This window comes from Carassius carassius, chromosome 17 (assembly GCF_963082965.1).
Source record: "Carassius carassius chromosome 17, fCarCar2.1, whole genome shotgun sequence".
Taxonomy (NCBI): domain Eukaryota; kingdom Metazoa; phylum Chordata; class Actinopteri; order Cypriniformes; family Cyprinidae; genus Carassius; species Carassius carassius.
Genome location: NC_081771.1, coordinates 29,129,213 through 29,149,840, shown reverse-complemented (window position 1 = coordinate 29,149,840; position 20,628 = coordinate 29,129,213). Strand labels below are relative to the sequence as shown.

The 20,628-nt window shown below is 35.0% G+C and overlaps 1 protein-coding gene across 1 annotated transcript in view; it reads left to right on the top strand.

Annotated features, from left to right (window-relative positions):
* Window positions 1–20,628, top strand: part of LOC132161550 (rap guanine nucleotide exchange factor 4-like) — a 31,920-nt gene continuing 11,292 nt past the window's right edge. The window contains exons 1-8 of the mRNA XM_059571680.1: window positions 1–168; window positions 5,203–5,345; window positions 6,352–6,440; window positions 8,964–9,110; window positions 18,578–18,650; window positions 18,728–18,792; window positions 19,741–19,847; window positions 19,956–20,077. Coding sequence (XP_059427663.1) covers window positions 101–168; window positions 5,203–5,345; window positions 6,352–6,440; window positions 8,964–9,110; window positions 18,578–18,650; window positions 18,728–18,792; window positions 19,741–19,847; window positions 19,956–20,077 — 814 coding nt within the window. The 5' untranslated portion in view covers window positions 1–100. The remainder of the gene's footprint in view (window positions 169–5,202; window positions 5,346–6,351; window positions 6,441–8,963; window positions 9,111–18,577; window positions 18,651–18,727; window positions 18,793–19,740; window positions 19,848–19,955; window positions 20,078–20,628) is intronic.

Sequence of the window (20,628 nt, the reverse complement as noted above, 5' to 3'; positions counted from 1 at the left end):
TGACGACAGAGGCGAGGAGGGGGCGAGCCCTGATGCTACTGCGCCCGAGTCGACGAGATCCGCGATCCGCGACGCACGATTCACACCGGTGGAGCCGAAGATGGTAGCGGTGCACGCCTCTGCACACTCCGTGGCCTCCTCCGAGTGGATCATCTGCCTGGACAAGAGGTGAGAGACACCAGATCGCGTCCGACAGCGATTTTACGTTCGTGTCAATTTCCGGAGGGGCTGCAACAAGGTGACAGCAGCCGAACGCGCGTTCTCTGCCCTGCGTCCCCGCTGCATCACCTGCATCTGAATAGGCATCATGCATAAATTTGCGTTTTGTTTTCTGCAAGGATTTTGTTGGGAAATCGTGTGGAAGGTGCGCTCTTTCTTCTTTCAGCGACAGTGAATGACACGCTTCTCCACTGAACTCGTTTGCCTGTGTCACGTCATGTGAATTGCATGCGTGCATCCTATTTTTTATGAAATATTTTAATCAGTTTCTTAAAAAAAAATATGACTGTATAAAACCAATAAGCAACCAATGAGTTATTAAATATGAGTTATTTTGTAATTAGGCTGCTATTGGATGCTCACTTTTCTGTTCTCAACTTTAAGATGCATAAACATTTTGAACATTACTAAGAATATATGTTACCTTCTCCCAGCCCCTCCTAGTACAGATACATCCCTGCAGGTTACCATGGCAATGGGAGGGAAAAGTGAGATCACCTTACTGGGTGTGTTGGGTTTTAGTGGCTGATGTTTTAATGGACTCTTTAAATGTAGTCGAGCACATCGTCTTCACACTGATCAATGTAATGGTTCTTAAAGATGTCCATAGTCTCATTAACATCCGACACCAGGATGCATTGAGATGATCAATAAATGTGCACACACACAAAGAAAAAAATGGACCGCACTGTTGGATGATACTATGCTGCATTGTGCTGCTCTGGCAGTTTCTACAGATCACTGACACAATGAATAGGCTACTGAATGCAGAACAGCTGATCCCAGTAGAATCATTTCAAATTAGGAGTGGTTGGTTTTCTGGACTGAATTATCTGTCTTCTGATATCAATCATTGTACTGTATTGTGTTTAATGTGCTTGATAATGAAAGGGTTAAATATTGCTGGAAAGACAGAGACAGTTAAACTGTTAGCTTCCCCTCCATTGATATTCATACTATGCAAGATTATGAAACCACCTGTCAGAATAATGATCCCCCGCTGCACTGTTGCTGTGAGAAAACAAGTGTTATTTTAGATTTTGATTCTATATTATATTTGTTAATATTTTGAATTCGATTTTTTTATGGTTTTAATCTAATTTTAATTTAAGTTTGTGTTTTTGTCTTTTTATTGTTTAAATAGTTCTGTTCTTCTTTCATTTATTTAAATTTTATTTATTTTAATAAGTTCAGCTCAAACTTATATTTTGCTAAGGTAACATATATATATATATATATATATATATATATATATATATATATATATATATATAGTTTTTTAATATATTAATAGGAAGATATTTCAATTAATAAGTTGAATATGCAGTTAATATGCAATTTAAAAATTGTCACATCTATGCTGAAGTTTTAAATGTATTTCAATAGAAAATCTAGACCATAAGAAACAAATCTGTAGAAATTAAGTTTATAGATGTTTCTTTTAACTGTGAAAAAAACAAGGCACTGTGTAAAAATTAAATTAAAAAACCTGTAAAAAAAATCGTATTGACAGTATATTGTACCCTATTATTACAGACATTTTTGTGTATTTGCATTATATTTGGCTTGTATAATAAATTCATTTTTAATTTAGTTTTAATTGTTTAATGACTTGGTTGACATACTGTTTTTAGAGGAATAGTTCACAAAAAAAATACTTATTTACAATACTTAAATACAATACTTTTGTCTGCTTTCTGTGGAACACAAAAGGGGAAATATATATATATATATATATATATATATATATATATATATATATATATATATATATATATATATATATATATATCCATTGATTCTGACAGGAAATAATGCCTCTAAAAACCTCAGAGAGAGGGAGAGAGAGAGATTGAGAGAGTGGGGAGGGAGTGCTTTTTCAAAAGACTATTTGGACAGCTGAAGAAAGCTTCATAATGGGCTGGAGATATGAGAAAAAGAAAAACGTAGATGAAAAGAGCATGAGTCAAGTCAAGTCTGCTTTATTGTAAATTCTTCCACATGTAGAGCACATACATACAGAGAATTGAAATTGTGTTACTTTCAGACCCTTGGTGCATACAGATAACACTAACTGTAGAGCATAAAAACACAGATAGATACAGATTAAATATAAAATACAACTTTACAAATAAGGGCATGTAATAAAATAAAAAATAAAAATACAGTTAAATAAAGCAGAACAAGACACATGGCAGATTGATTTAAAGTGACAAAAAGCTCAGAGAGCAGTTCTTTATTTGTAAACTGACTGAAGAGGTAGTTGAATGAAGGAGTGAGCAGACCAATGCTGCACAAAGTGTCTGGTGCAGGTCACAGTTTGTTAGTGGGAGGGGGGAGCTGGGGATGCAAAATGAGGGGAGGGGGCTCAGAGTTCAGTGGTGTCTGGGCCAAAAGAGGGGAGGGGGGCAAGGTCAGGAGGGAGTTCAGCTTCCTGACAGCCTGATGAATGAAACTGTCCTTCAGTCTGCTGGTCCTGGCCTGGAGACTCCAGAGTGTCCTCCCTGGTGGCAGCAGACTGAAGAAGCTGTGTGACGGGTGTGTGGGATCACCTGCGATGCAGAGGGCTTTACTGATGAGATGGGTTCCATAAATGTCCTGGAGGGAGGGGAGAGAGACACCAACGATCTTCTCAGCTGCTCTCACTAAGCGTTAAAGTGACTTCAGACAGAGGGAGGCATGACTTTGCACTGTTGGCTGCTGTAATGCAGTGTCCATTCTGTGCCCAGCAGATATATGCGGGTAATGTGTTTCCATGCCAGTGAATCTCAGCACATAAAAGTCAACGGCACTCTCACCCTCTCACATCCACAGCAGCACAGGCGGACTGGTTAAGATCACACAAGATCAGCCTGCTGCTCAGCATAACCTGCAGGCAAATAATACATAAAGAACTAGTTAATGTAAATGACGCTCATCTGGTCTAACTGGATCTCAGTGATGCACTGAATCATAAAAGAGTTTTACATAGAATATACAAGTAATAGCTGAAGAAGGTCACCATCACTGTCATATCATGTGATTTTCCCTCTTTCTGTGGCCTCAGAGAGTTCAAGCTCTAGAATTGTAAGCTGATCTTATTTAACAGTACAGATCAAAGTCAGTGATTTTATCTTCATTTAAACGTTTGATTTTTCATTCCTAGTTAATGAGTTTACCTGTACACCATGATTATGTTTAACATCAACCTGTGTAGTTTCATTTAGCCCCTTGTTAGCAGCCACCTCTTTCAAGACAAGTAAAAACTTTTATAAAAGATGGGATATCCCTTACACAAAGAAAATATATTTTCTCATATATTAACAATCAGTATGTTAAATTATTTATTATATACTGAAAATATACAGAATTACATATTTAATATATCCCAGTATAATCAGTAATACATAAGGAATTGCCACGTTTCATATATAAAAAAAAATATGACAATATATTAACATATATCATAACACTTTATGTGTCATTTTTATATAATTAGTAAAATACTTCATAATATATAGGTGTAAAATCTGGTAATTTTTTCATGTAAATATTTTTGCACATGCATGTACCATATATTTACATATCCAATATCTTTACTCGAAAATATATATTGTGATAAATATCCTTGTATTAATTTATGTACATAAATTACTAATTTGATTAAGTTATAATGTCAAATATCATTTTCCACTCACTATTTTAACAGGACACCCAACTGTCCAAAAAACTACAACTATATGTTTTCAGGAAATTATTCAGGTATTTTTCTTATATAGATTCACACATATTTTCATATATCAAATGTGTAACTATGCAAACAGTAAAATGGGATCATATGTGTTCAGCTTTACATAAACACATTAATTCTTGAGAAATTACTAGAGTGTTTCAATAAAGCTATTCCATTTTCTAGTATATTTCCATATGTTTTTGTTTCATAAGGGAATTACTTATATATTTTATGTAAGAAAAATGTCTTAGCTAGAGACCTTAATTCAGGCATTTAACAAAAAACTAAAAAAACACACTAACTTTGTTGTTATTGACTCGTTTCTTCTGGTTTTGGCCTATAAAAATACATAATCCCTTCATCCACATGAAATTAGTAATAGGTTATAAATCACATATTTTTGTTGTTTATCGTTTCATCTGAGAGTTATAATAAAAGTACACATTAAAAAACAGGCTTTGATGTTTAGAAGTAATGACTCCCCCGCCTTGATTTGTTGCAGTTTCAAAGCCAGTACTAAAGTCGGTCTATTTTTTTTTTATCTATTGTGGAACTTCGTTAGCTTAAGTAGTCTCCATGTAAAATTTGTCCCACTGCCCTTGGTTTGAAAAATGTCTTTGAAGTCTAAATTTTCTCGTGCTGTAATCTCCATAGCAACAAGGCATTTCGGAATAAAAGGAGTCCGAATCACAGCATACTGACATCGTTAAGAGAGGCAATTTATTCACTCAAGTGCACAACACACACTCACACACACACACACGCATGTACATGTCACTTAATGAGCTGAGAAGTGAGAGCATTGCTATATTTGTGCAAATGTGATGAGTGCCTGCGTACAGTCTCTCAATCTCTCATACACCATTAGAGAAAAATGATGCTGTCTGACTGAACAAAAAACTCATATAATAATTAATTTAAGTATTATGTGTTTTGTTTGCTCAGGAATGCTCAGAAACCAATGCAAATACTAAAGTTTTAAAGCTGCAAACAACTGTATAAATTTCTTAGTTCAAATCAAGCTGCTGAAGTTCTATGTTAATGTGTATATAATTCATGGCTTGTATTTTGATAGGAGTGATGACAAAAACCGTAATCTTAATCACATTAATACACATTCCGTACCAGCACAATGTGCTTATTCTAATGGACACAACTTTGTCTGTCCTCGTAATTGTCACATGCATCGCTGCAGTGTCAGGATTTTCTTGTTGGTCAGTTGGTTAGAGAGTGTCTACCCACACCATAATGTCTGTCTGTCTGTTTTTTAGGCCAGCAGAACGCTCGGGAGAAGATGTGGATATCATTCTGGCTCGGCTGAAGGGTGTGAAGGCCTTTGAGAAGTTTCACCCCAACCTGCTGCAGCAGATCTGCATGTGTGGCTTCTATGAGTACCTGGAGAAAGGCATCACCTGTAAGAACCACGTTTAGTATTTTTATCATGATGCTTTCAGATACTATTCCAGTTTATGTTGTTTTTTTCTGATTTGAAACCAGTCATGTGTTTTCAGGTGGCAATAGGAAATACATTAATTATCTAAAATCTAAAAAACAAAAAAAATTTGTTTGTTTGCTTTGTTTGTATGGGGTGCTTGAATTCCTTATATGATTCTTTGGAGATTAAAAAAAAGAGTTTTTGATTGTTAAACTACCATTCAAAAGATTTTTTATTTATTTATTTATTTTTAAGAAATTAATATATTTATATTGCGCAAGGATGCATTAAATTGATTAAAAGTGACAGTCAAATTATTCATAATGGTACTAAAGATTTATATTTCAAATAAATGTTGTTCTTTTGAACTTTCTATTCATCAAAGAATTCCAAAAATAAGAAAATGTATCACAAAAATATTATTCAGCACAACAGTTTTTAACACTAATTAACATTAATTAGCACCTAATCAGCATATGAATGATTTCTGAAAACTAACAATTCAGTTTTCCCTTTTATATATTATTAAAATATATTAAAATAGAAAACGGTTTAATTTTGTAATAGTATTTCACAATATTAATGTTTTTGCGTTTTTTTGTTTTTGTTTTTTATAATAAAAAATAGTGAGCATAAGAAACATTTCAAAAATGTTAAAAAATCTCACACTTTTGAATTGTAGTGTACATTACAGGTATTTCAGATCACTATATTGGATTCTGAGTATTTTAGATTGATTACTAAATAACTAAAAATAAAATACTCTCTGTGGAACCTGAACATGTTCTCCTATGGCTTCAGGCTATACAACTCTATAATGTTCTTCAATGGAAAGTTTTATTGTTAAGCATGCAGTCCTGAATCTGTGCTTAAGGTTGAATTTGCCACTTAACGAGACAATAAGAAGCACATGCTATGTTATTGAAAAGAAGTAACTGTCCTGAAATCCAAATGAAGATTGTGAAACAGTATTTTTTGCCTGCAGTGTATCGGCAGGGTGACATCGGCACCAGCTGGTACGCGGTTCTGTCTGGATCTCTGGATGTGAAAGTGTCTGAGACGGCCAACCATCAGGTAAGAGAGAAGCCTCAATCTGCTAGGAGTCATCTGAGATAAGTAGTAGTTTAGCCTAGCAGACATCATTTGCATCCATGAGCATTCAGAAACTGCTACATAGAGTCCTCTGTGAGTGGGCGAACTGTCCACGACTGGCCTTGTTAATAGTCTGATATATGAGGACGCTGATGCTGTGCTGCATGGGCTAGAAGCATCTTTCTGTGAATCCACCCGGAATACAATGAGTCACACTGTCAGATGTGTTTACTGGCCCTAAAGCATGCATCACTCCCACACAGCTGAAGAGGGATGTCCAAAGATTCCAGAAGCTGCCTGTTTTGCATATTAGACCTTATAGACTCTATATATAGATGTACAGAATGTGATCTCTTTATAGGTGAAGTTTAGATTTCCACCAAACAGAATTGCATAAATAAACATTGTTTCTCGTGTGCCATTGGTCGGTCAAACTTACAGTCCCACCACAAACACGTGGCACTGGTTGAGCTGATGGTTCTGTGTTAGACTGGTTCAAACAAAGCAATGTTGGGCAGTTTTTGAAGTGATCATGTTTATAGACATATTAAGCTCAGAGATAGTATTTTTATATCATCTTTATTTTAGATTACACAACAGTTCAAAAGTTTTGATGAAAAATGCTGCTCACCAAGGTTGCATTTATTTGATCAGAAATACAGGAAAAACAGTAAGCCTTTTATTAAATTTGTTTTATTTTAATTTAATTTATTTTTTATCTCCAGTCTTCAGTGTCAAGTGATCCTTCAGAAATCATTCTTGTTGAATTATGTATGCTGAAGTCTGCCTTTTCGATTTTTCTCATGAGAAAATGACCACAGTAATCTCATATATGTCCTTTAATCTCAAACTTTGCTCAGATTTTTTGCAAAGTCCAAACCTTACTCATAAATTCTTCCAAAATCCTATTTTATAGCTTCTGACAGTATGTCAGAATCATTAGATTTGCTTCTATTTTTATTTGTCCTCAGGAATGATCTGAAATCAATAATAATAAAAAAAGAAAACTTCTGAATAATATTTTCCCCTCTGAGTTTGTATTCATCGTAGCAGTCATATTTAAAGCATTTTGGGTTGTACTTACTTGCCTGCATACAATATGTGCATATGAGAATCGCTGTTTCATTGATGCAATATTAACGGCTTGTGTGCTTCTCCAGTTTCATGGAGTGATCTGTCGGGCAATAAGCTCTTATCACGCTGCTCTGATTAAATGAATGTAAAAAGCAAGACAGGGTGTAGAAAAGAAGTGTATTTGTGAACGTAATATGACTCATTTATGAGTGTGTGAGCTTGTGTTTTACTGATCTCAAATCACTTGTTATGTGCAACAATCTTTTTAAACCTCAATGAGAACATTCCTTTAGAGTGTGCATAAATGTATATCTTTAAAGCAGTCATCTTTAAGCAATAATTCACCTCAAAATTACAATTCTTTTCAATGCAATTACAGTGAATGAATATTTAGGAGTCATTTAAAGCCATGTGGAGCTTAGAATTTAAAGGAATTGTTGACCTAGAAATGTAAATTTAATGAAAATATACTCATCCTCAGACCATTCAAGATGTAGATGAGTTTGTTTCCTCATTAGAACAGGTTTGGAGAAATTTACCATTATATCACTTGCTCATTACCATTATATCACTTTACCATTATATCACTGGATCCTCTGCAGTGAATGGGTGCCATCAGAATGAGAGTCTAAACAGCTGCTAAAACCATCACAATAATCCACAAGTAATCCACACGACTCCATTCATTCAATAAATGTCTTGTGAAGTGAAAATATGCACACTTGTAAGGAACAAATCCACCATTAATGGGTTTTAATATTAAACTGTCACTTTTGGACAAAATACTGAAAAAATCCAATTCCTGTTGTCCTCTCACATCAAAATCCATAGTTATTACATACATAAATATATAGTTATTTAGAACTGTTTTGGACTGTTTTCACTTTGGTTGATCTGTGCATATTTCTCTCCTTATTCAGAAAACAGTATTATAGCTCGAGACTCTATATTTTAGCTGTAAGTAATGTTAAAAAACATCTTGATGTTGGATGTGTTTATTACAAACATGCAGATTTTTGCTTCAAAAAGCTGTTAATTGATGGACTGGAGTGGTGTTGTTTACTTGTGGATTATTGTGATGTTTTTGTCAGCTGTTTGAACTCTTATTCTGATGGCACCCATTCAAGTGATGTAATGCCACATTTCTCCAAATCTGTTCTAATGAATAAACAAACTCATCTTCATCTTGGATGGCCTGAGAATGAGTACATTTTTAGCAAATTATTATTTTATTTTTTTTGGTCAACTTGATTCCTTTATTTGTTTATTCACTTAAGCCTTACATGTTTACACGTGGAATGATGGCACAGTTTTCATTTTAGGTGAACTTCTCCATTAAGATCTTTATAATTAGCTTGCAAAGATGTTTCCATGGTCTTTCTCCCTCTGTTTGTCCTTCACTCTTCTAAATATTTCTTCTTTTTTCTGTAGGATGCTGTAACGATCTGTACTTTGGGAGTGGGGACAGCATTTGGGGAGTCAATTCTGGATAACACTCCTCGACATGCCACGATTGTCAGCCGAGAGAACAGTGAACTTCTGCGCATCGAACAGAGGGAGTTCAAAACCCTGTGGGAGGTTTGTTTGAGTGCAAATGTTACTGAACATTTTCATTACAGCTCCTGGCTGACAGGTACAACTGAAATGAAAAATCTGTCTGTGGGCCGCTGACATAGACTTTTGGAAAGAGGCTGCGTGAAGTTGATTTAATTCAGGAAGTGTGTTAAAAAATGAACTATATGACAAACACTGGCATCTTAAGTTTTTAATGTTTTGAATGGCATACAGCCATTCTAGTGATCTCCTTATGCATGAAATAACTATATGGTACAGTTGGCCAAATGTGCAGTTTTGTAGATTTCTTTAAGTGACTCATTAATTTTGTAGGCTATTGCCTCTTTTTAAAAAGTAAAATAGGACTAAAATGCTAAATGTTGCATAAAATTGTTCATCAATGCACACTGCATACTATGCCTATTCATACTATTCTACTCATTAATTTTTAGGCTCCCCTATATATATAATGCAATGCAAACTAACTACAGTATACTGAATTAAACATGCAACATGGTTAGGTCATGTATTTTTAACAGTCAATATACAGTACATAAAGCCTCTATTCATTAGTAATCACTGAGGATCAGTAACACTGGGGGGCTCAGTCAATTCCTATGAGCTGTTCTGCACAATTTATAGGCCAAATCTCAGGCTTTAACAGGCTTTCATAGTATGTGTGTGTTGTTAATGTAAGCCAGTGGTCTCAGTGATAATCGATTCAGGAGTCATGTGTTGGTCTTTGAAGTTTGTCTTATTAACTTAGCACAGAATTAGGATAAAATGCATTGGAAAATATTGTAAAAAAAAAAAAAAAAAAGCCAAGCTATCTGGATTCATTGCCTTACATGGATTTAGCATAGTGGTTAATTCCCAGCATGTCAGAAGCTTCTGAGTGTGCTTGGGACTATACATGAAATGCATTACACTTTACATACAGTCTTTCATGCTTGAATATGAAAGGCTGAAAAATGCATCAAATACAAAACAAAACAATATCTCATTCAATATCTCAGTCTCATAAAGCCTTTTTTCTTGATATGATTGAGATCTCATATCTTGAAACATTCTGGTTTCAATAATGCCTCAGAGGAGTAAGGTTTTAACCTGAATTATAAGAAAACAACATAATAGCATAAATGACGTATATAAATATTTGTTAGCCTTTGTGTATGCTTTTAAAGCAATAGTTTAGTTATAAAAGTGAACATTCATTTACCTCATGAATCATTCCAAAAATATTTTGCTGACTGTAGCTGCTCTTTTTCCATTTAAAAAAAAATTGTATTCAGAGAATCTGCTGAGTTAAAAAAAAAAAGATTAAATCTAAAAAAAAAAATTAATCTAGTCCTAGTCCTAATGATTCCTAAGCTATATTTCAATATTTCTGAGTGCATACAAAGACCATTTCAATTGTTATTTCATTGAAATTCTTCCTGTCAATTCTCACTTATGTTATTTAAATAAAAGGCAACGTTCTGGGTCAAACTCATCATGACACCATATTTGAACATAAATGAGATTTCAGAGTAATTCACAAGTGTATAGATTACTTGATATATAGCTAATAAATAATGTTACAAAAAAAAATATTTTAAGCAAATGGTGTTCTTTTGAACTTACTCATTAAAGGATGTTGAAAAAAATGTATCATGGTTCCCACATATCTAGCAGTGCAACTGTTTTCAACATTGATGATAATAATAATATCCAATGATTATCAACATATTAGAATAATTTCTGAAGGATCATGTGACTCTGAAGACTGAGGTAATGATGCTGAAATTTCATCTTTGCCAACACAGTGTTACAATATCTGTGGACACCTGTTTCTTATGAAGAATCTGTCTTCAGTGCTTTAATGACTTTAATGTGCTAAACATTTCTGATCCTAAACATTAAACATGAAGTGAGTGTGACTCAGTGTGTGAGAGACACAGAGGCTGTTGGCTTCTGTCATTAGCACTGTGTGTGTAGATAGTATCACTCGTGTCTCACAGCTCACTACTGAACATATGTTCCTTATTTTTGTTTCATTTCTCGCACACACAGCTGAATATCATTAATTATGTATCAGTCTCTGATGCATCAGTGAAACAATGTAGGAGAAGATCTCTCTCTCTCTCTACAATTTTCCTCCTCTCTCTCTTGTAAACCTTTCATTCAGGCGAGTGTTTATGTTTGTACATGAGTGGTGTGTGTGTGTGTGTGTGTGTGTGTGTGTGTGTGTGTGTGAATGAGGGAAAGGGTGATAGAGTTCATATATTTGTGTATACGTGTGTCATCCACCATTTCAAACCCTTTCAAACTCATCAGCCTCAATTACAATAAGTGTACTGAACTCTAAATGACACAAATAGCATGAAAATGTTCTTAGAAATGAATATGGCTGACAACACAGCCCATCTGTAATAGTCTACAGATTTTACATCGCATTAAAAGTTGATAATATGCCGGGTAAACAACATTTATTGGTTGTGCTGGTTAAGTATTAAATTATTAAGATCAGCCTGGTATTAAACATGTAGCTCATCCAATGCAGAATCTATGAAAATGATGTCATTATTTACTCCTGTTGCTGCAAACCGGTTTGATTTTTTTTTTTCTTTTGTGGAACACAAAAAATATTCATGTAAATGAAAGGAATAACACGTTAGCAATAATATAATATAATATAATATAATATAATATAATATAATATAATATAATATAATATAATATAATATAATATAATATAATATAATATAATATAATATAATATAATATAATATAATATAATATAATATAATATAATATAATATAATATAATATAATATAATATAATATAATAACCTGAAATGGCTCAGAGATATATTTATCTCAGGTTATCAACTTAGGTGTTTGGTTTGGTTGCATTTTATTTCATGATTGCACTGCAACAAATATTATGCAATTTAACAAATATAATATAAACAAATTAAATTTAAAAACAAATATATTATTTAATGTAACAAGCTTGTGAGACGATGATTCAGAGTTAAATAAAAGTTAGATCTCTGTTTTAGCAAATGTGAAGAGAAATCATATACAATTTTAGGGTGTTAGCGATTACTGGGGTTCGAGCGCTTTAAGCACATAAGGAAAAAGACATTTACAAGTTATTTCGCAAGCCTGTAATAACCTAAATCAATTATTTAAAAAGCATTTTTGGCAAATCCAGGTGATAAGAAATATGATGTTTTTAGACGTTTATGACTGTTATAGTGCCAGCTCTCCCAGAAACATTGCGTGCTTGTTGAGAATCACCTGTCGCTCATGTGCTCAGAAGGTTTCGTCAAGTTTTGAGGTTTAGTTTAGGCTCTATAGGCTGGGTGTATTTGGACAGGCCCTTTTCTAAAGGACTCCGTTATAGCTTCCCAAAGGGTAAATTTCAACACGTTTTTTGATAATTATTGACCTAGAGTCCAGAGAATTCCACTGCAGTGTTTTTTTTTCCAGACTGATACAAAAACCTAGGTCTAATTCGCAAAAGTAGGTTTTTCACATCTTCTCAATCATTTAAAAAGCGGTTTGATTAACATTAGTGGTTCTAGAGGCAGATTTGTTCGGAATGAGGAGGTCTATCTTACGATACAAATATTGCATTGATGTGCGGGAAATTGCGCAACGCACAATTGTTTATGCCCTCAAAAGATTTGATACCACCCCCCAATTGCCGATTTTTTTTTTCAAATTTCTCACAGACCTTTGGGGCCATGAGTCAAACAGGCCCACTGAGTTTCATTCCGATCGGCCTCCATTAACCTTGTCTAATAGGTGCTCAAACTTCATTGGCCATGTTTGTTTGAGATACGCAAATGTCTCCATAGACTTATTGCACTTTGGACCAAGACCGTGTACAGCTATTTTTAAGTTGTTATGACAAATGGTTTGCCTAGTAATAGTCTTTTTTCCCCACTTATTTTCCACCAGGGAAGTCGTGGCCTAATGTTTAGAGAGTCGGACTCCCAATCGAAAGGTTGTGAGTTCGAGTCCCGGGCCGGCAGGAATTGTGGGTGGGGGGAGTGCATGTACAGTTCTCTCTTCACCTTCAATACCACGACTTAGGTGCCCTTGAGCAAAGCACCGAACCCCCAACTGCTCCCCGGGCGCCGCAGCATAAATGGCTGCCCACTGCTCCGGGTGTGTGCTCACAGTGTGTGTGTGTGTGTGTGTGTTCACTGCTCTGTGTGTGTGCACTTCGGATGGGTTAAATGCAGAGCACAAATTCTGAGTATGGGTCACCATACTTGGCTGAATGTCATGTCACTTTCACTTATATCGCCACCAAGTGGCCAATTTCCACAATTTCTTTTTTATGTGACCTCACCTTGAGCTCCTACATAGGTGCGTTTACATGGACACTTTTTGCTTCCATCGGAATGAATTCATTCTGATTGACAAATCCAAACGTAGGGTTTAAATGAACGCTGTATAAAGAGGTCGGGTTGATATACGTGTTTACATGTCACAAGCTTCTGATCGGATTTACTTTTTTGACATGCGGACACTGCATGAATATACAGAGTTTCCCACTGCTGTTGCATAATGTTTTAAAAAGCACACGTGATATTTATCTACTTCGGGTCCTAAAAATGCGACAACCAGCACATGAACTGTTGTGCTGCTTAACGCTACTTTACAAAAAAAAAAAGGTGTAAAAGTGCCCCTTCCCGCACCCAAAACTAGTCATCTGTTGATGAGAGCCTTAAACAAGGACTGGTGGGACGTGGTCCTGTTCCACTGATTGTGCTTTTAGTCCTATTACGATCGGATTAGTAGTGTCCATGTAAACACAGCTAGTGTTCCAAGTTTGGTGAAGATATCTCATTCTGTTCAGGATTTATAGGCATTTTACTGAAAGTGGCCCTGCCCTAGTTAAACTTTTTTTTGATAATTATTCATATTCACTCACCAGAGAATCTTTCTGCACTGGTTTGGTTCCGATCAGGCCAAAAACCTACTTTGCAAAAGTAGGTATTGCAAAAAATTCGTAATACCTGAAAATTTTGATTCAGGATCTAATCAGCGTGTTTTGTCCAGCATGAACCAAGGATTCCAGCGACATAAGACGATTGAGCCTGCGACTGACGGTTTAAGAGTTATGAGCGATTTCATAATTTCGATCACTGTAGCGCCTCCGTCAGGCCGATTGAGACGAGCCGCGGTCATGTTGTAGGCGGTATGAGTGCTACCATCCCTCCAAGTTTCAAGTCTCTACGACTTACGGTTTGGTCTACACGATCAGTTTAACGTGGAAATCGCTCATCCATGACCACTCTAACAGTTACAATAGGGTTTCAGAGCTACGCACTTGAACCCCCAACAATAAAACAGAAATATTAATAAAGAACATAATTTAAAATATGTTTTAAAAAATATAAAAAAGCAAATTACTAAGCACATATAAAATCTATAGGACTAAAAGTTCAATTAAAATGAAAACTGAAAAAAAAGCTGATCAACATTTAAAAAAAGACTATAAATAATAGTAAAATAACACTGGACTGACAGACAAAGCTTAAATGGACTGGACTTGATCTGTAATATGCAACAAAACATGGTCCTCTTACTATCATAAAATAATATTAGTGTATACCTGACTGGAAAAGGACTGAACTAACTGATCCTCAAAAGACAGCCACCCTCCTCTCTAATGTGATAACGGTGATTTCACTACAGCTGCAGGGCACACACACACACACACACACACACACACACACAACTGTCTGTTCAGTGTAAATACAATTTAATACCCTTAATAATTGATGAAGCCTCAAGCTTTTGAGAGCCTTTTAGCAGCCCTCTTCCTCACTCTTGTGTAATGCTGTGGTACAGGGTGAATTGAACGAATGCGGCTCTCTGATTGGCTGCAGCTATTGCCTGGCAACGGCTACTGAAGTCCAGTCAGATGCTCAGCCAGAAAGATCCAAAGAGCAGACACTGGATCACATTATCTATACGCGTGTAACTGGAGCGTCAGGGTGTGCGGGTATGATTTCATGTCTTTGTGCATCTGACTGGAAAGCAGAGGAGCGTTTGCTGGATAATGCTGGGAAGTTTGCCGGGTTTAGGAAGTAGCCAAGCATCAGGTCCCTATCGGACTACACTCCACAAACTCTTCCAAGGGTGAGTCCCATTGGCTCATTGTCTTTAATGCATAAAGATTTGATGCTGTTTTCATAGTTTACAATCAGGAAACCACACTTATAGATATATTACAACCAGCACTGGGTTCAGAGCCACATCAATATCAACGTAGTTTTTGAGGTTAATGATGTCAGATATATTTTTAAGGGAATGGTATTGATTGTTAATGGTGCAGCCATGGTTCTGCTTTTTGTTACATAACATATGATGTTTGAAGATGTAGTATTGCTTATAGGATGGTCAGGACTTGATAACGAGGCCCTGAACTTGCACCGGCGGTGTGAGGTGAATATCAGCTGCTGAAAGCAGAGGATGTGCGCTGAATGTTGAGGGGCTTCTGTCTCTCCGGGACAGTTCTGTGCCAGGCTGCAGGGGGCCCCGCCTGACCAGGCGATGAGGGAGGAAGTACTCTTGTTTTGTGTGCTTATGTGCTGTTAATTGCATAATCCTGGCTGAATGACTTAACCTATGTGAAGGCAGCCAGCTGGAATGAGCAACAGTGTATTATGTGTCTGGGGGACGGGAAAAGTTAAGAAAAGTTATCTTTTGTTACAGCTTCAGGAAGCAGGAAGGAAACAGGATATACACAGTGCATTTGTGTGAATGGGACAAAGCCTGTTTGAAGACTTCAAATCAGTGGCCAAAGAAAACCAAGTGCTCCCGTTGTAACCCTCTGTGTTTTCTCTTTAACTCTAAACATTCAGTTCACTTTGTCATACAGAATGTCCTCTGGACTCTCGGTCACTTCTACTCAATGGAAGCACAACGCCTCAGAGTAGCATGAGCTGTAGTACTGGGTTTGAATGAATGAAGGCTCAGTGCATCTGTATTACACCATCTCACTCAGAGATCCGTAATCTCACAGTGTGTGGTGAAGGATCCTGTGGAGTTGCAAAAACATACATGTCCCTGTCTGACAGCATTTATTTTCACTCTTTTAGATACTTTTAAATATTATGGCTCAGTTTACTTTCTGGAAAAGTTCAGAAATGCATCTTATTCTATTCTATTCTATTCTATTCTATTCTATTCTATAACAATAGCATCATGGCAGAAACATTTTATACAAGTAATTACTCACTTTTTTCCTAAACAAGTACAAAGTATGTATAGTAAATACACTAATGTTTAAAGGTTTGTCTAAAATATATATTCAGCAATGATGCATTAAACTGATAAAAAAATGCTGTTCTTTTGAACTTTATATTTAAATATTCAAAATTCAAATTGAATATACAATTTTACTAATATTTCATAAAATTACTTTTACTATATATTTATTATATTAATGCAGCCTTACAAAATACTAAAACTCAAAACATTAAACATAAAAAATGCAGTGTATGTGAATGTGATATTACATATATTTGTAAGATTTGATGAATAACTGAAGTGAGACAGATAAATCGATTGCTGAAAAATTAGGTTAAGCCAGTAATTATTCTTGTAGTAATTATAAATTGTCCTTTTAAAATAAGAAAAGTTTATATAAGATGCAAAAACCATGTAAAACATTGACTATATTCATAATGTTTATCTACGGAAGTTCTAAGCGGTCATGCATTATAATTTTTTTCCTTTTTGTTTTCTCGTTATGACGACTTAATTTTCTCGTTATCTCGACATAACGACAGTTTGTTTTCTCGTTATAACGACATGACAGTTTTACTGTTGCTATAGTAACGAACTCAACTTTGACAGGCATCTGATGGACAACCATGCAGGCGCTCTTACTGTAGCATATATTTCAGCAAATTTTGCTTCGCCTAGGTAATAACGTCTACAATACTGTACATAAATAAAGGCTGATCAATCACTATTGATTTTTCCAGAGACAGTAGATACACCAAACGTTTTGTTTTTGTAATTAACATGTTTAAATGACAAACCACAAACACAGAGGAGTGCCTTCAGAACGATGCAGAACTACTCTAAGATCTTGAGCTGCTTGGATTAAACTCACTTTTAATTTTCCATTTATTTGAAATAAAACTATATATAATTTGTAATTTTTATTAGTCATTATATGCTGCGGCAGATATCATGTGCGTTACAAGCTTCTGTTTGAAAAGATCGTTCATGTGCAGTGTATAGTGTGTGTGTGCAGAAAAAACAAAACTGAATTAAATTAGCCTATGCATTTTACATATACATCACATTTCTCATCAATATGGTTAACAATAAAGATTAATAATTAGGGAAAAAAGCACATCACAAATAGCCTACATCGTTAAATCCTGTCCTACTGTATACACAGAACATCTCCGCTTATTAACTACCTAATCATGTGCCTAAAAGAAGCACAAATAAAGATATAGGTGCAAACAGAATACAGTGACGTCAACCTTTATTTTGATAAGCAGTTATTTTATGACCCAGAACGCGTTGGTGAAACTCATGCATCTAGCAAGAACTTAATACACAAAATAATCATGTTGAATAAAGTATTTAACATTTATGAATTAATTAAATGTCAGTAGTGAACAAGACTGCACAAATTATAGCGATCACGAGGAAGGTCCGCGTACAGTAAAGTGGACAGTGTATGTACAACACCCCATCAGGTCTATAGTGCCACCTGCTGGCGCAGTTTTGTAACTTATTAGAGAAAATTAAGTCGTTTTAACGAGACAACGACTTTCGTTATGTCGAGATAACGAGAAAATTAAGTCGTTATAACGAGAAAACAAAAAGGATGGCCGCTTAGAACTTCCGTAATTATCCTATTTCCTTCCTGCTTTATATATATATATATATATATATATATATATATATATATATATATATATATATATATATATATATATATATATATATATATATATATATATATGATGTTTTTTTATGAATGTTTTAAATACATTTCTGGAAAAACAAGAAAAGCACTGATTAAGAATATTTATTTATTTATTATTTGAAATCTTTTGCTGTAAACTCCATTCACACAGGCCAAATAGATGAACTTCTCAGCCATTTGGAGTAGGTCTAAACAGATTTCCAGCAGGTGCAGTATAATGTGTGTGTTTGAACTCTAGGTGAGTTTGGGCCGGTATCAGAGTCTCATTCATTGCATGCTGTTCCTCTGTTGCATGTGCCACCTCGTCACCCATCACCATGGCGATAGAGAGGAAAAGAATGAAAACATCTGAATATTCATAGTGATCGTTGCCAAGCCACAGAAGGCTTCAGTCTGATTGGTGGAGCTCTATGTTCTTACTACAGAGCTTTCAGTTTAATGATGTAAAGGCAGTTCACCTGTTTGAAAATGACTCTGCTTTTGAGGTTTAGAATACATTTTCATTGTGTCATTCTGTGTCTTGCAGAAATATAGGCAGTGCATGGCTGGGCTTCTCGCACCGCCGTATGGAGTGATGGACAGCGGGGCTACAAATGATAGTGAGTATCACATACAAACATGCACACTCACATAACACAGCAGTGATTATTTCACAACAATCTTCTGTTGGATGCAGGAATGGCGGACAAAGAGAATCTCAACAGCGACCCTCTCAATTTTATGTCAAAAAACCTGAATAAGGTATGATTGGTTTAATTTCTATTTTGACTTACACCCCATTTAGTGAAAGTTGTACAATGTCCCCATTCATCACCTTTACAGTTTAATGGGTTGTGTAGATATAATAAAAATACAGTAAAAACTGTGAAATTGTTTTTTTTTTATTAAAAAAATCTATTTAAATTACTGTTCTGTATAATAATAATTTTTTTAAATGTAATTTATTCCTGTGATCAAAGCTGAATTTTCAGCATCATTACTCCAGTCTTTAGTGTCACGCGATCCTTCAGAAATGATCATAATATGATTATTATACTGTTCAAGAAATGTTCCTTATTATCAATGTTAAAACCAGTTGTCCTTTTTTAATATTTTTCTAGAAACTGCAATACATTTTTATTTTTATTTGAATTCCTTGACGAATAGAAGGTTTAAAACAAAATCATATATTTTGAATATATTGATTTTTGTAACATAATAAATGTCTTTACTGTCATTTGCAATCAATTTAATGTGTCTGTGATGAAAAGTATTAATCCCATACTGTTAAATGGTCATATATTTTTCTATGTTGATTACAATCCCTGTACTTTGGACTTGCAGTGGTCAAAAATCAATATTTTAATTGTGTCATGTTTGCTTTATCTTAATTTTTCTGGCACAGTTTCCTGAGAGTGACTCAAAAACAGTTTTTGATGATTAATTTGACACTAATTCCCATTTCCATGCCCATAACTCAAGACCGCAGACACAGCTTTATGTTAATTACGTATAATTAATTGAATTTAAAACACACCATCTGCTAAGAGAAGGTCTTTTATGTCATTTACACTAGCAAAATGAGTGCAGGCCATTGAATCCAAATAAATGTGCTGCATGCTGTTATAGATCAGAAAATAGGCTGTACAGGAGTGTTTTTCTGTGCCTCACTCTCAACTTCCTCTCTCTCTGTCCCGGATTTCACTTCAGGTCCCGTCAGAGAAGATTTTGAGGGCAGAAAAAGTCTTACGTAATGCTATACTGGCCAGAGCTCCTCACATGATCAGAGATAGAAAATATCATCTGAAAACCTACAGGTGTGTGTGTGTGGCCTGTGACGTTATATGGCACAGCATGAGCAAGGTTTACTCTTTTAGGTCATGTGTAGTGTATGTGTGTTGAGTGTGATCTGCGTGTGTTTACAGGCAGTGTTGTGTGGGCACTGAGCTGGTCGACTGGCTGCTTCAGCAGAGCTCGTGTGTTCACAGTCGGGCTCACGCTGTGGGAATGTGGCAGGTGCTGCTGGAGGAAGGGGTCCTGAATCACGGTACACCTGTGTCATTTGCTGCAGTGACAGCCAGGTTAACAGTTGGGTCATTCCTACTATGCAGCAACTTTTCCCATCTTTGCCTTAATGCCTCGGTAAAAAAAATATCAAACTCACAAATTATACTAATTAAATTGAAAAACATTACGAATTGTTCTTTGTGATTATTAAATGATCATATTAATTTTTACAAATTGTTTCACTACACTGGTTTTAGTCAATTTTGCCATTTTAAGCATTGCAGATGTTTCTTAATTTTTTTTTTTTCATTGATTATCAGTTTTATTAGGAATATTATTTTAAGCATAACAAATATGATATATTTATATTTTTATATAGTTTTTGTTTTCATTTTAATATTAGTTTAAGTTTTAGTCATTTTATTGTGTGATTTTGTAAATTATTTATAATACAAAAATTATAAAATATTTCTTATTTGATATTTCAATTTTTGTCATTTTTTCCTAATATTTATATTTAATTTTGTTTACTTTATTTCAATAGCCGAACACAATTTCTAATAGTTTTACGTTTTTGTTAACGCTGATTTT